General features: G+C 41.9%; 2 protein-coding genes across 3 annotated transcripts in view; one reads left to right on the forward strand and one right to left on the reverse strand.

The window, feature by feature from the left end:
• POLR1A (RNA polymerase I subunit A) overlaps window positions 1-14660 on the reverse strand; it is a 70405-nt gene extending 55745 nt beyond the window's left edge. Inside the window, exons 1-7 of one of the 2 annotated variants that reach the window (XM_044261556.1) lie at window positions 14486-14660; window positions 12051-12255; window positions 10179-10328; window positions 7796-7903; window positions 6752-6837; window positions 6540-6643; window positions 981-1067 (exon numbers count right to left, since the gene is read on the reverse strand). In XM_044261556.1, the coding sequence (XP_044117491.1) occupies window positions 981-1067; window positions 6540-6643; window positions 6752-6837; window positions 7796-7903; window positions 10179-10328; window positions 12051-12255; window positions 14486-14562 (817 nt within the window). In that variant the 5' untranslated portion in view covers window positions 14563-14660. Of the gene's footprint in view, window positions 1-980; window positions 1068-6539; window positions 6644-6751; window positions 6838-7795; window positions 7904-10178; window positions 10329-12050; window positions 12256-12295; window positions 12437-14485 lie in introns of those variants that run through there. The other variant, XM_044261557.1, reaches the window with a different exon arrangement.
• Window positions 14661-15004: 344 nt separating this feature from the next.
• PTCD3 (pentatricopeptide repeat domain 3) overlaps window positions 15005-16685 on the forward strand; it is a 31326-nt gene continuing 29645 nt past the window's right edge. The window contains exon 1 of the mRNA XM_044261558.1: window positions 15005-15114. Coding sequence (XP_044117493.1) covers window positions 15011-15114 — 104 coding nt within the window. The 5' untranslated portion in view covers window positions 15005-15010. The remainder of the gene's footprint in view (window positions 15115-16685) is intronic.

The raw sequence follows: 16685 nt of genomic DNA on the forward strand, positions 1-16685 counted from the left end.
CTCTCCTGGACTATCAGACTTATACACACACACACACACACACACACACACACGGGGCTGAGATGGACTAGGATAGGGAATGAAAACCTCCTCTTGTTTCTCACTGCTCTCCTGGACTATCAGACTTACACACACACACACACATACACACACACACACACACAGCTTTGGTAACTATAAAAAAAGTATCTGAAATAGGGAAAATCAATTTTAAAAAGTTAGTCTTCTTAAAAATACAACAAAACAAAAAATCCTCCATATAGATGCTACCGAGGAGGCATTGTTTTTGTGGATCAAAGCTGTATTTTAAGTTTCCAGGGAACTTAGAAGAAAGCTGCAGACAAAACGAGTGTTAGGGCCTGCCGCAGAAATGATCACACTGACTTGAGTGCTCTTTTTTCCCGGACATCATCTATCCCTTCAGCAGCACTGTCATTTTTAAGTGCCTATCATTACACAGTAGCAGCTTTCAGCGTTCTAGAAGAGCACTTTCTGAGGATGGTGACATGGAGGCCTGAATACAGTGCCTAGCTTTTGTTAAACATGCACAAGGAATGGAAAACTTCCTTTTGTAGGAAATTAAAATGTGGGAAAATTCTAATTAAAAAAAAAAAAAGACATGTTAGAGTTCATTTTTTGGATCACAGGAGGAATTCCCTTAGAATCCTTTTCTGAAGAAGTTATTAACAGGCATTTAAAGTAAAGTTGAGTTACACTACACCTTCTAGAAATAAGTCAAACTAAGCGAGGCCCACCCACAGCTGTCATTTAATAACCAGGTTTGGTTAAATAGTTGTGAAGTTCATATTCTTGCCTACTCTAGAATGTGTCCATGACAATGTACCTGAAGCCAGCCCTAAACCTATGAACGGAATTCAGTAGAGATCTATAATTATCATAATTCTGAAAACAAAGAAATAATAAGGCAGGATAAAAGAGCCCAGAGACTCATTTCGATTTCTTTTAGGTTGGTACAGCACCTTCATTCTTCCAAAGGGCGGTAAGATGTTCTTGGGCGCTGGTGGGTGTCAGGTACCCTCGTTTTCCCATCTGAGCTTCCTCAATTCCTAGAACCGGGACGGGGTATCAAAGCACAATAAATCAATAACAGGCACTCCTTCTGTAATGGGATTTATCCATGTTTTCTCCCCGCCCCGCCAAGCCTGCAATTTGACCACAAAAATCAATCTCCAAAACAGCTTCTTCTCAGCTCTGGATTTTTTTCCCCCTTAACCTAATTTCTAAAGTAATGGAAAGAGTATAACTATTGCATAAAACCAAGAGAGCAGAAGAAAAATAAATCACACACAATTCCATTAGTACTACTACATACTTTGTTCCAGTCTTCTGGTTTCTATGGTATCTAAGGTAACTGTAATCTTTTTTTGTTTTTTAACCTTTTTTTTTTTAAGATTTATTTATTTTAGGGAGAGTGAGAGTGCATGCGTGCACAGGAGAGGAGGAGGCGGAGAGGGTGAGAGAAAGAATTCCAAGCAGACTCCCTGCTGAGTGTGGAGCCTGCTGCAGGGCTCGATCTCACGACCGGGAGATCACTACCTGAGCTGAAACCAAGAGTGTGATACTTAACTGAATGAGCCACCCAGGTGCCCCTAAGATAGCTGTAATCTTAAGTGTGGGTTTATTCTGTACACTGCTTTGCTCGTTTAGTGTCCTCTTGTGAGCATTTCTGTATGTGGTCACGTAACATTTTTAGTGACTGCATGATATTCCACCAAGAGGATGTTTCCTACTGAGGTGACCATACTCTTACAACTGGACACAGGGAAGATCCCAATTTTCTTACTGTTGTAAGTTACGCTATGATTAAAAAAAAAAAAACCACAACTTTATGTACCTGACAGTATCTCACACACAGCAGATAACAAAGTCACTGGCTCAAATATACCCATTCAAAACACTGTACAAGAATTTATACTTACAAACCCTACTCTTTTTACTTATTTATTTGAGAGAGAGAGGAAGAAAGCACAAGCATGGCAGGCAGGCAGGCAAAGGGAGAGGGAGAAGCAGACTCGCCACTGAGCAGGGAGCCCAATGTGGGGTTTGACCCTAGGACCCTGAGGTCATGACCGGAGTCAAAGGCAGACGCTTAACCAACTGAGCCACCAGGCACCCCAAATTCCGCTCTTTTGCCTTTTTCTACACTAATAAAAAATCCAGCTTCGAATTCCACCTCCCATTCTCCAATTAAGTTTACCATCTACAAAGGATGTGTCCTCACAAGATTTTAGGGAAATACGAAACTTGGATAATTAAAAGATAATTTAACTAGTCTCTACTGATAGGTGTTAAGTCAAAAGATAAAAGATAATTTAACTAGTCTCTACTGATAGGTGTTAAGTCATTTCCCATTTTAAGCTATTTAAATAATACTGCCATGTGGGTATGTCTAACTCTCAAAATAGTCACAAAAGTGGAATAGCTAGGTCAAAGAGTCTACACATTTAAAATTTTGGTTCCTACAAAAGCAAAGTATTTCAATCAGTTAATGCAATTCAAGGAAGTATGGGTAAGCAATGAAGAGAGGCTCTGACCTTCAGGGATAACCACAGCATTAGAAAGCTATGTATATTTGGTGGGAAAACACAGATTCCATTAAGCGAAACACAATTTGTGGGCTTTTCTAAAAATGGCAATCTGAACTTCCTCTCCTACTCAAATAGGTTTGAAAGGCTGAGGAAGATCAATTGACTCTGTCCATACTCCCCAGCTCCTGTCCCAGTAGCTCCCAGTACATGAAATGCCCTGCTGCAGTTTCCTCACTGTGAAGGCAAGGTGGGGTTGTTCAATCACAGGGCTACAGAATAAGAGGAAGCCTGCACGGTGCCCTCCTGAAAAAGACACTTGTACAACCAGCGAAAATGGATTCTGCCTGGGTAGGCTTTCAGAATACTGCTGAAATTAGGTTTCATTCAGCTTCATGAGCTGCTATGTGACAAAGGGGCTGTTTGGGAGGTCAGAGAACTTGGGGAAGGCTGGATCACAGTGGAGTGTCTTGCCTGGGAGGATCCTCATTTTAAAATGCTGGGGCACCTGGGTGGCTCAGTGGGTTGAGACGCTGCCTTCGGCTCAGGTCATGATCTCAGGGTCCTGGGATCGAGCACCGCATCGGGTTCTCTGCTCAGCAGGGAGCCTGCTTCCTCCACCCCTCTCTGCATCTGCCTCTCTGCCTACTTATGATCTGTCATAAATAAATAAAATTTTAAAAAATAAAAAAATTTTAAAAAAAGATTTATAAAATGCTGATGTGCATCGTGGGGCCCTCGGGGCCCTCGGAAGTATCTGCAGAATCTCACAAGCTTATGATGCTCCCTGTGGGATCACTGGCCTGCACCAACAACAGAGGCACAGGCCTCGATGCTTGGCTCCCTTTAGCCAGGAACACAGCCTGACCCTTGTTCAGAACATATCACCTGCTGCCCAGAGTTACTGACCTGGGTCATCTGTGGCCTCTTATGACAGCAGAGGCCGCGTGGTCTCCACCCTGGTACTCTGCTTGGTCACAGGCACCGTTGTTGGCACAAGGCTGAGTGCCCAACAAGTAAATGTTTGCTAAATACTAAAATCCCAATCCTGAAACCACTGGAGACCACTGTCACTTTATTCCTAATGTGCAGAATTTTGGGTGGCACCATCATACGCTCAAAGCCACAGTGAAAGGTTACTTCAGAAGAACACATTTGGCAAAGGCACTGGAAGGGTACTTAACTGCTAGACATTTACTCCAAAGAAACAGTTATCTTTTAGAATTCTGACCATCTTTGCTCTCCATCATGAACATTTTCTAAGGCACACTAAGGGCTAAGGCAGCAATTCCCAACCTTAAATTGTTTTATGGGCTATTTATAGGTAAGTGTATGAAAACTCCACCTTTGTGGCTGACTGTTAACCATTAAACAAAATTAAACAGGCTTTTTAAAAAACAGGATTAGATCCCGGAGCATAGAAAGAACATCACTGGAAAATCCGGAGAAATTCAAATAAAGCCTGTAGTTCATTTAATGGTAGCGTACTAATTTCTTAACTTTCTTAACATGGTGGACATGTATACCGTGGTGACGAGTGTGCATGGGAACTCTCTGTACTATCTTCGCCACTCTTCTGCAAGCCTCAAATTAGTCTAAAATAAAAGGTCTGACCCAGACCTTTAATCAACTTTCAATAAGTATTTCATAGTTATGTGAAAAAAATAAAAGGTTTGAACATCTGTGTCCCCTCAAGTTTCATGTTTTAAAATCCTACCCTCCCCCCATAGGATGGTATTGGAAGTGGGACTTATGAGAGGTGATAAGATCATGAGAGCAGAACACTCGTGACCCAGACTGGCGCCCTTATAAAATGACCCCGAAAGCTCCCTTGCGCCTTTTTGCCACGTGAAGCTACAGGGAGAAGACAGCTGATGGTGAGGAAGCAGGCCTTCACAGGACACCAGACTTGCCAGCACCAAAATCTTGGTCTTCCTAGCTTCGAAAACCATGAAAAATAAACGTGTGTTGTTTAGATGTCACTCACTCTATGATATTTTTTTTTATAGCAGCCCAAAAGGACTGAGATAGTTATCTATTCCAAGCCTTGCCAGAGTCCTCAATGTAAAAGATTTATGCATTGCTAGGAAGAGATCTTATTTCCCTGCCTCGACCATGTTCTCGAGCTCTGGAATAAGATTTAGTAACAATAGGCAATGGACTTTCGCTCATGAAATCTTCCCAACTCTGGGCAAGAAGTATGGTTATTGTCACTCGATGGAGTTGAAAACAAAACTCCAGTGACCTTCTCTAAGCCACTAATGGCAGAGTGAGGGGTCAGTCCCAGGTCATGCTCCCCCCCACCAGCACACTGACTGCATCACACAAAATCAACAGTTAACATCTATGGACCACATACTATACGCAGCAGGCACTGATCTCAGTACTTAATATGGACTATCTAACCTCATCTTCACCACTACACAAGAAAAAACAAAAACCATATTTAAACAATCCTATGGCTACAAAAATTTAAAAAGAAGACATACAGACAGATGGCCAACAAACTCATGAAAAGACGCTTAACATCACAGATCATCAGGGGAATGCAAATCAAAACCACAATGAGATATCACCTTACAGCTGTCAGGATGACTAGAATCAAAAAGACAAGAAATAACAAGTGTTGGCAAGGATATGAAGAAAAAAAAAAACCCTTGTACACCGTTGGCAGGAATGTAGCTTATTATAGTCACTGTGGTAAAAAGCATGGAGGTTCCTTAAAAAATTAAAAATAAAAATACCATATAACCCAGTAATTCCACTATTGGGTATTTAGCCAAAGAACAGGAAAACACTAACTTGAAAAGATACACACACTCTTATGTTTATTACATCATTATTTACAATAGCCAAGATGGGAACGCAACCTAAGTGTCCATTAACAGATGAACGGGTAAGGGAGATACGGTGAATATATATACAACAGAATATTATGCGGCCATAAAAGGGATGAGATCAAGCCACTTGCAATACCATGGATGCACCATGATGCATAGTGAAACAAGTCAAACTGAAAAAGACAAATACTACATGATGCCCTTCAGAAGTGGAACCAAAAAAAAAAAAAAAAAAAAAACAAACAAAAAGTATAATCAGAACTATAAACTATAAATACAGAGAACAAACTGATGGTTGCCGGAGGAGAGAAGAAGTGGGGATTGAGCAAAATGGGTGAAGGAGATACAGGCTTCCAGCCATGGAATGAGTAAGTCACAGGAATAAAAAAATATAAAAATATTATAGAAAACATAATATAAAATTATTATATTTTTAATATAAAAACTAAAATAGGAATATGGTCGAGGATACTGTGATAGTGTTGTATGGCAACAGACAGTAGCTATACTGTGGTGAGCACAGCACACAGTGTATAAACTTATCAAAGCACTGTATCTTACACCTGAAACTAATGTAACACTGTGTGTCAAATAAAAAAATTTTTTAAATAAATAAAATATTTAAAAATAAAAGTACTAAGTCTCTCAAATTTTTTCCCAAGAACCCTATTGGTAAAGCAGAGCTGAACAGGGAACACTCTACTCCAGGGATCTGAGTGGACAGCCAGGAGCAGCCTGTGGGAGGCACTGACATTCTTTGTATACTCAGTTTTCCTTTAAAACTCACCTGCATTTTACATTTTGCTTCAAAATAAGCCCACACTTATTTGACAATAAAATGGTTCTAAGTATTTACCAAGTAGATTTCTTAACCTCTTCCTCAAGAATCTTCTAGAAAGATGACTACCTGAGGAAGATGCACTTCATTCAACTCATGGGTCACTGCCTCATAATGTAGCTCAGCCTGTCAGTTCTATATGAGAGGCCAGGGCTGGCACTCATTAGGGTCCTCTCCAACCATCTGAGGCTTGCAGCCCGCCCCACTGCTGGCCCACCACAAACACAAAGGTGAGAAATATGGTAACAACCAGGTATTCCCCAGATTCCAAACACGTTTGTTGGTCACGGACCTCCCAGGGCCCAGCCTGCTTACCCAGGGACTCTGTGTCCTTCTGGCCAGCCTTCTTGTGCACCATGGCTGGGTATGTGACTGTCAGCTTGCTGTTGTGCTCCTTTCGGACAACTGACCGCCCGGTCCTATATGTGAGAACAGTTGTGACTCAGGAGAGAAAAACCTCAACAAGACATCGAGTAACTGGCCAGAGGCTTCTGGGAAAAGGGAAAGGTAAGAGCCCGGTCACTCACTTGCAGTGGGGACACCGCTTAGCAGTCATATGTGCCTTCCAGAAGTAAGCAATGAGTTTGCTCCTGCTCTCACAAACATTTTTTACCTGTTGAAAAAGGGCAAAGAACTTGCGGTACCATCTGAAGGACCCTGGGGTACACATTCACTTTACAGTTTTTACCTTTTTAAAAAAAAGACAAAGAAAGCCATCCTCTTTCTTAAACAACATTCCCCAGAGACCCCCATACAGCCAAACTCTGCCAATTACTGAGTGACTTCTTTGAGCCTTAACTTTCCTCAACCGTAACATGAGAATGAGATTAAATACCTCATGAAGCTCCTCCTAAGAGTTCATGAATGCACTGGGGGGACTTGGAATACAGTGAAGTCCTCTAGAAATGCTAATTAATTTAAAACAAACCTCTCTGTACGCAGCTAGCATACCCTCCCTGCTGCCTCACTTGGATGGCCCTCAAGGTCCTAACAAAGGCACATCCACATTTAAGCTACACAAATAGGTCTGAGCCTCGCTGCAAAGGAAACCTTCCTGGGAGATTCTGTAACTTTCACTGGACTCTACCCCAGACCAATGAAATCAGAATCTTGGGTGTGGAACTTGGGCATAAGGTGAATTGACTTTAAGACGGTACCTGAAAGAGGAGTACAGGCTGATTAGTATGCCATTTGTTCATCCACTGAACAAATACTTACACACGAGCTACGGGGGCGGGGGAGGTGAGGAGGTGGCAATGGTTTACAGGGGAGGAAAAAGAAGAAAAGGACGCAGACACCACTCTTAGTGTCCACCATAACCTTGCTGGACACCGGACCTACACCACCTGACTTCACTGAATCCTCTCATCAGACCTGCAGGTGCATTAAAGCAGAGAACACAGAGGCTCAGGGACAGCAGGTAATTTATGAAGTCACAGGCCTTTAAGAGGCAGAACCCAGGTCTGCCTTGGGGCAGCTGAGGGCACACACAAATGACAACGTACAAGGATCTGTGATAATTATGCTAAAAACCAAGTGTTAGAGAAAAAGAGAGAGACAGGATAACTCACATGAGCACCATGGGATCCCAACATATTGTTCTGTACGATTTTGGCCGTGTACTGTTCCAACTCTTCCTGAATTTCGAAGGCAGTAGGATCAGCATTTTCTTCTAGAAACTGAGAAACAAAGAGAAAAACAATACTACTGGAGTAAAGCAAGCATACGACTGTTAGCACCACAGGGGCCAGACTCTCCCAGGGTGGGAGGGTTTAGTTCAAGGGAAGAGAAGGAAACTTCACATTGTGCTGCATTTTTAAAACACTGAAGCAACACTGCTGTAAAAATATATATATATATATATATTTATCTAAAATATCTTGCTTCTGCCAATGGTGAGCAAAGTTATTCAGACCAAACCTAAAGCTGTCAAGAACCAAGATAAGTTGCAATACTAAAAAATACTTTAAAGCTCCGAAGAGCTGACAGGACAGTGAGGAACAGGCAGATGGAACTGAAGGGGAGCCAAGAACCTAGGAGGTCAAACCCCATGGGGGTCATGTTTGCTCTGATGCAGGGCTGCGGCGCGGCGGGGCTCCAGGGTGGCCCACGGTGCGGTTATGCTCCCCTGCAGAAGGCACTGCCAGACTTCTGATCCTCTCTGGAGGACGGCAGTATCATCCTAGGCCTCACGTTACTCCCACTGAGAACTAAGTATTCCTAAGTAATGATTAAAAAACCCAAAACATTGGTCAAAAATAAATACACAAGGACAGGGGAAAGAGACAGGGTTTCTTGGGATTTGGACACTATCTTGACAATGAAGGTGACTATATGGGTGATGGTTACTTTATAACTATTTCCTAGACTATAGGATTAATGTGCTTCTGTGTATACTTTATAAAAAAAAATGTTAAGGTAGTAAGCATCATGAATCTTATGTCAACAAATCTGAAAGTTTCCATGAAATGAACTAGAAAAATACCTAGAAAAATAAAATTTACTCTGAGTAAAGCTTTAAGAAGATCCTCCTCTCTCTCTCTTCCCCCCTTGGGCAAATTTGACTTTGAGTTCATTTTTTGGCTCTGTTCCCTGGGAACCACATATGCTTATGTGTATGTACCAAACTTCTAATTCCAGTCCAACACCATAGAATTAATTCTGGATCTTTTCTCTTCCACGTTTTTGTAACTCCCTTCTCTAATAGTGTGAAATCTGGCTTGCCTCTCCTTAAAATTAAGACTTATTGGATCAGTCCCCTCCCTGTATGTAACCTCTCTCCCATCACCGCTACCTCTCCCATGCATGGCTCCCTCTCACTCGACTTGGGCACCCACACGCTATGCTGAGCTCTTATCCCTAAGTGAACAGTTTCCTCTTCTTACGTGAGCTCTGACATTCATGCTGGGCTGCCCACACATGCAGGGGTGTTCTCCTCTTGCTTGGGCTACACCTCTGTGTAGAATCCTATTGGCTGTGTCCACCTAATGTCTTTTATAAGACTAAATTACTCAGGAAAGGGATATTGAAAGGAAAGGTGAAAGGTTCCCCTTGGGACAAGAAATAAGACAAGGATGCCCTCTATCTCTTCAACAGAATACTGTAGATCCTAGCCACCAAAATAAGGTATGAAAAAGAAATTTCAAAAGGATTGGAAAGAAACAAAACTGCTATATTAGTCACAGATGATAAAATGGTGTTGAAAATCAAAAAGAATCCATAGGTAAAGCATTAGAATTAATGATATGTTTGCTATGTTGTTTTGGACAAAAATCAATACACAAAAATCACTCCTATTTTGATCTACAAACAGAAAATGAATTTTACATAAGACACTTAACACTAGCACCAGAAAATCTGAAGGAATTTTGTATTGCAAAGAGAAAAATGTCTCTGTGATAGATTTGGTGGTCCCCATCTTATCCACGTAACCACACTCTTAGCATTACCAATAATAAAACCAGCTGGCAGCCTGGGCCTCCTGAAATGACACCATACAGTGTAACTCACATGGTATAGGCTACATTCTTACCAAAGCATGAATCTAGTGAGGGAATAGTCAGACAAATCCTGAAGAAGTGAGAAGTCCTACAAGACAACTGGCTTTGAGTCTTCAAAAAAGTCAGTACCATGAAAAACAATTTTCTGCATCAAAAAAGACCAAAGAAATGTAACAAACCAAAGCAATGCATAAGCCTCCACTGGCTCCTACATCCAGAAAAAAAAAACTCAATGATAGGTAAAACGGTATTTCAGTGTTGTTTTTGTTAACATTTCTTTAATTTCTCTTATGGCTTCGTGTTTTCATACTGAGCTATTGGTACGTAGTTGTAAGACGTAAAGATCAAACATTCTGGTGACTGTTAGGATGACAGGCCTGGGGACAACACACAAAGAGATCTGTTTTCACTGCTTTGGCTCGCCTGGTTTCCATGCCAATCAGCACCCACCTACCCTGTTCAGAATTCTCTCAAGCTCATAGACTGCCTGTAGAGCACCCACTTCCAGAACTCGCAGCTGGCACACTAAGAGGTGAATCACAGCACGGGGGCAGGTCAGCATGTGACAGTTTAAACAGGAGCCTCGGAGCAGCAGGTAGAGTTTCTGAAGAGAGGGGGAAAAAAGCAAGATCATTAGAAAGAGACAGAATAATCAAGGTAATTTTCGATGTATTTAAGATTTTTGTTTTTATGTAGCCAGTTTATTCCTTTGAGAATTCCACTTCCAGGGTACCTGGGTAGCTCATCAGTTAAGGGTCCAACACTTGACTTTGGCTCAGGTCATGATCTCAGGGTCATGGGATCCAGCCCCATGTAGGCCTCTATGCTCAGCGGGGAGCCTGCTCAAGATTCTCTTCCCCTCTCTTGGCTCACATGCGGGCACACACTCTCTAAATAAATAAAATCTTAAAAAAAAAAATTCCATTTTCCCTGATACACCTGGAAAGGTCTCCGTGACTCTACAAACTAGATAAATGTTCCTGTGCATTTCTTCTTATCGTTTCATTTTAATCCTTTAAAAGTTGAAATTTACTCTGGGTCTGAGGCAGGGAGCTACTTTCATTTTATTTAACTAAGTACCAGATACTAATTTTAGTATTTAAATATTTCATTTAAAATATTTAATAGGGGCACCTGCGTGACTCAGTGGGTTAAGCCCCTGCCTTCAGCTCAGATCATGATCTCGGGGTCCTGGGATCAAGCCCCGCATTGGGCTCTCTGCTCAGTGGGGAGCCTGCTTTCCCCTCTCTCTCTGCCTGCCTCTCTGTCTACTTGTGATCTCTCTCTCTGTCAAATAAATAAATAAAATCTTTTAAAAATATAAAATAAAAAAATAAAATAAAATATTTAATAATTAAGGGGCACCTGGCTGGCTCAGTTGGTAGAGCAAGCAACTCTTGATCTGGGGATTGTGAGTTCTAGCCCCAACTCAAGTTTGGTTAAATATTTGGTATGTAACTAAACACCGTATTTAAGACAATTCTTTTCTCAACATGGTTAACAGATAAATATCACAAACACCGTCATCATGGAGGCTAGGTTAAGTGACAAAAAAAGCTGAAAATACACAAATAAGACTGTAGACATTGACCCATTAGTCAAGGGTCAATGACTAATGACCCTTAGTCATTCTTAGAATGACTAAGAACTAAGACATTCTTAGTTCCCTGTCTGCCCTTTCGGGCTTTGCTCCTCTTGCAACCAAGCAAAAGCCTACAAATCCACCAGAAGAGCTCAGGGAAGGGTTGGAGAACTCCCGAAGTCCTTCTCTTGTCAGGAAGGCTTTGCCTAGATTTCTGAAGGGCATGAAGCCCCTGAAATCTAAGATGTAGGGGATGAATTCCAATGCTTTTTTCCTATGTGAACAGAACCAAGCTGTGGCTCTTCTCAACTGGAATCAAATGGAAATTCATTCAGTTAGGTCTACAGGCCAAGTTGAATTTATTGGATTTGGCTCCTCCAGATCTTATTTTATTTTAAAGATTTTATTTATTTATTGGACACAGAGTGAGACAGCAAGAGAGGGAACACAAGCAGCGGGAGTGGGAGAGGGAAAAGCAGGCTCCCCGCCCAGCAGGGAGATCGATGTGGGGCTTGATCCCAGCACCCTGGCATCATGACCCGAAGAACCAAAGGCAGACACTTAATGACTGAGCCACCCAGGTGCCCCTGCTCAAGATTTTAAAGCTCACAGTAGAGAGCACTTTAACTCCGTGCCTAGAGCTAACTTCCTTGGACAACTGTAGTGAGGCCAGGGGTGGCACTCACAAAACCCACCAGCAGCCCCAAGACCCCACACGTACAGACAGCCCAGGCCAGAACGTACATCGAAGAGGAGAGGGTTGTACACCGTGAGTGGAAGGTCAATGTGGCCCAGGTGGCCAGAGCAGTTGTTGAAGTCCTGCACGCAGGTGGAGCACACCTCTTTGGAATCTGCAGGGCCCAAAGCTAAATCGTACAGGCCATTCACCGATGGGTTCCCCAGGCTGTCCAGGTAACGAGGGTTCGTAATGGACTTAACACTCAATTTCCTAAGGAGGTGAAAGAAAAATCAAGGGGAAACTAGGTTACCCAAATTCTTGGATGTTTCTTCTCAGGTGCTTCGGAGTTAAATGATGATTTCATGTTAGTTTCCTCAGACATGCTGACAACTTGAGCCTGCAGCATCTGTGTATGCCTTGCTCACCCCTGCAGCTCAACACTTCGCAGAGTCTGCATACAATAGCTGCTGGAAAAATACGTGCTTAACAGATACCAGTGGTAAAATATTTAAATACAGGTTTAGTGCAAATCTTGCACTGAGTACAATGGAGACTATTTATAGTCAAGCACCTACACAGGTTACATGCTTTACAAGCAGCATTTAGTCTGACTTCAACCCTCCGAGAGGCCATCACTATATGCATTTTTCTGAGGAGGATACTGGGGGTCAGAACACTTAAGCGATTTAATCCAGGTAACACAGCCAAGATTACAGGGAGGACAGAGGCAGGATATGGACCATACTTAAATTCTAAACTCACATAGTTCAATGAAGAAAAAATAACCCAATAATCCCTACATGCAGAAATAGTAAACTGACGTTAAACACAAATATGCAAAACTTTGAGGCGTAACCTGTTTCACTAAAAGCTTCATTACAGTATCTTATGTTTGGTTTAAAGGGGGCTCCCATAGGACACCTAACGACTTTTACCGAAGTATATTCATGCCAAATTTGCTTTTTAAGTTTTTGTGTTTTTTTCTTGTTGGTTTTTTTTACTTTGGAAATAAAGACAGTTATCCAAATCTCACAACCTAGAAAAAAAAAACACTGATAACATTCATAGACATAGCTCTATGGTTATATTTTTAGAAAGATAACTGGGATCATTTGGTATTTTTAGCATTGCATTTGTCTATTTTCATTTAGCAGTAAATGAGTGTTTTTATGTCACTAAAATTCTTTGGAAACATAATTCTTAAGAGTTATAAAATCTTTCATCATGTGGCAATTAAGAATTCATTTAACCAACCTCTATTTTAAATGGGCTTATGAATCCTATCTGCATAAGGATTTTGCACTGGATACTTCAAACCTATGTCCTAAAAATATAACTATTTTCTCAGTAGAGTGGAATCCCTCGGAGTGAATTAAAGGGTGCAAAATGTTTTAAAACTCCTGATATATTCTGCAACCTTGCAGTCTAGAAAAAGTGGGCTAATAGTAGATTGCCTGTCTTTATTAGCACTGATTCTTAGCACTTAAAAATCTTTCCAAGGGCTCCTAGCTGGCAGGTGACTCCTGATCTCAGGGTCCTGAGCTCAAGCCCCATGTTGGGCATGGAGCCTACTTAAAAAAAAAAAAATCTTTCCAAATTTCAGGTGGAAAAATGCTACTCCACTATCACTTTAGTTTTTTATTGTAATTATTTCAAGTTGTTTTAGTCCTTTACTTATTTCGAATTGAAATCTTAATGTTTTCGTTACTGTACTACATGTACTCCTCACACATAAGGACATTAATCTTTTACTATAACGGTGTCAAATACTTTTCCCAGTTTATGATTTGGCTTTTGTTATTTTTCACATTGAAGGTTTAAAAATTATTTAACAACTTCGTTGAGATAAAACTCACTACACAATTCATCTTTTTAAAGTGCACACTCAATGATTTTTAGTCTATCTAGAGTTGTACAATTATCACCAGTGTATTAAGAATATTTTCATCCCCACTAACAGAAACCCTGTACCTATTAGATGTCACTCTTTTTGTCACAGAAATAAAAGAACTTGCAAACAGTTAAGGTCCCGCAAATAAATAAAGTTCCGAGGGTGTGGTCAAGACCGCCAAATGTTACGGTGATCAAAATGAGGATTTAAGAGAGTCCCCTTGATTTACTAACTAAGCAAAGAATATAAAGGGTCCTAGCAAAGAGAAGTTGTCGCTTTCAATGAGTCTTGAAGGATAACCATTTTGATGATGTGTTTAATGAACCATCTCAGGGACGTTGCCACTCCACAGACGCTGGTTAATTACCAAAGAAACTGATGCACGCTAATGTTGCAACCTGGTTGCCAGCGCAAACTCTAACCTAGACCACCGAGGTTCTAGGCAGTCCACGCCAAACCCAACGTTTCTGGAACTACGGATTCCAAAAGGCCACGCGCCGGACAACCACTAACTCAGAGGATAAACCGAGCGCAAGACCTTTTGGGAACTGTAGTTTACAGCGCCGACCTCAACATGCAGGCTCGGCATGCTTCCCACCAACTCCTTACTTGAGTTCTTCCGCCGAATACATCCCGAAGGAAATGCCCTGCAGCCTCCGCCAGGGCATGTTCTTTGAGCCCAACATCTTCCAGGTAATTTTCAAGTTCTGACACCCAGAGAGAGATTCCAATCAACACCAGCAACTTAACTCAGCTTCAAGTCGGCAGCCACCACGTGATTTAAAATGCGCTTGCGCGCGAGAAAAGCTCGCTGGTTTGAGATTTACGTGGACGAGACCACTTTCACTGTAGGGGGGGAAGTAATTTGATGACTTTCGATCTCCCTCTTATCTTGAAAGTATCGAAGACATATAAACCGCAGAAATAATAGTTCCGGAAAATTTCTTCGAGTGTTTTGAGTCTTTAACTTCCGTAACAAAGTCTTTCAAACCATGAGCTTTTTTAACCTCCTAATTCTTGACCGCTTTTGTCTTGTTCTGTCTCAGCCAATAGCCGAACTATTCCCCGCCCCCTCTTGGTGATCCTGAAGGTCCAGGTCACGCTTTCCCAGCACGCATTGCAAAGAAGCCAAAGATGGCGGCGGTCGCAGCGAGGCGGTGGCTTCGCTTCCGCTGCAAGGTTTGTCTGACCCTGACGGGTCAGCGGGCAGGTCCGTGTGGACAGGTCCCTAATTGCAGGTAAGCACGCATGGAGAACCCAAGAGAAAGACCCCTTAGCCAACCTCGTCCGTTGTGTGGGGAGGACGAGAGCTGGGGAGCTAGGTACAATTGAGTGAGGCGCGCATGTGCAATTTCGCGGCCGCGTGCTTAACTCGACACGCGGAGCTGGAATCCTGGGAAAAGGGCTTGAAACTCGTTTGTTAGGACGTCACTTATTGGGTGGCTGGTTAATCCTAGAATTAAGAACTGTCGGCAATATGGGATCCTGCTCTCGTGGAACTTGCGTTTTAGTGGATGTGGCTCCTGGCAACCCCATCCCAAGTTTTTAAAAATAGAGGAGTATGCGTCCTTACTCATCTTTATCAAACGGGGAACTCTGGAGATTTTCCCAAATTAAGGGCAGTTTATGAGGGCCAGTGTGTGCTGGATATTTTCGGGATGGTGGGCCAAAGAAATTATCCAGGTCTTCACAAAAACAAGGAAGTGTAAATGATTGGAGCACAGCCTTTGGATTGCTGTGATTGTCACACCTGAGAGTATGTATTATTTAATTTTTTCACTAATTACAAACAGTGGTGGTGTGGAAGTAGTGTCAGTAGTTTGTAATGAAAAGTTGGGGGGTGCCTGGGTGGCTCAGTGGGTTAAAGCCTCTGCCTTCGGCTCAGGTCATGATCCCGGGGTCCTGGAATGGAGCCCTACCTACATCGAGCTCTCTGCTCAGCGGGGAGACTGCTTCCTTTCCTCTCTCTCTGCCTGCCTCTCTGCCTACTTGTGATCTCTCTCTGTCAAATAAATAAATAAAAATCTTTAAGAAAAATAATAAAAGTTGGGAAAACCCCAATTTTGGATTCGACGTTCGCCAATTTTTTAGTTGGCTAATAGATTTTCTCTTTTGTAGACTGCAGCTTATAATAATTGTCCAAAAAATGGTGAGGAGTAAGTGAGCTGTGTAGCTTGAGGTATAGTCTTATATGCGATACTTGAATGCAACTTATCAAAAAAGGAGAAAGTGCTTCACCTGATACTCTAGAAGCCTTAATGCTGCTGTCTATCCTTGTCCTTTTCCTGGTAGTGCCATTGTTGACAGTTTTCTGTTCATTTCCTTTGCCTGACACAGCAAGCATCACTCCCACTGCATTTACCCATAAGACAGCAGTGGTCATATCCTAATGTCAGGAGAGACAAATAGCGTGATTTGAAAGAGTTGATCCCCTCTCTAAAGTTGATACTTAGCAGTAAAGTACAGTTTTAAAATGATACCTGAGACCAGATGCCAATAGAGGAAGTGAATTTTATATCTAATCACCTTCTGGCAGTTTTAGCAATGGTACCAATGCTGTGTAGGAAGGGAATACGTAAAATAATAATGCACATGACTATGTGCTATTTTGATTGTATTTCTTAGTGTTATCAGAACATTTTAAAACTCAGTCATGGGTCAGTGACTCTGTATTTTGGATAAAAATATCAGTTTCAAGTTTACACTTGATCTTAGCCAAAAGGCCGAGAAGCGATCATCAGTTTCAAGTTTAAATTAGCACATACATATTAGGCAAATTACTGATTGTTGAGTGACGTGGGATGAAAGC

Source organism: Neovison vison, chromosome 8 (genome assembly GCF_020171115.1).
Source record: "Neovison vison isolate M4711 chromosome 8, ASM_NN_V1, whole genome shotgun sequence".
NCBI lineage: Eukaryota > Metazoa > Chordata > Mammalia > Carnivora > Mustelidae > Neogale > Neogale vison.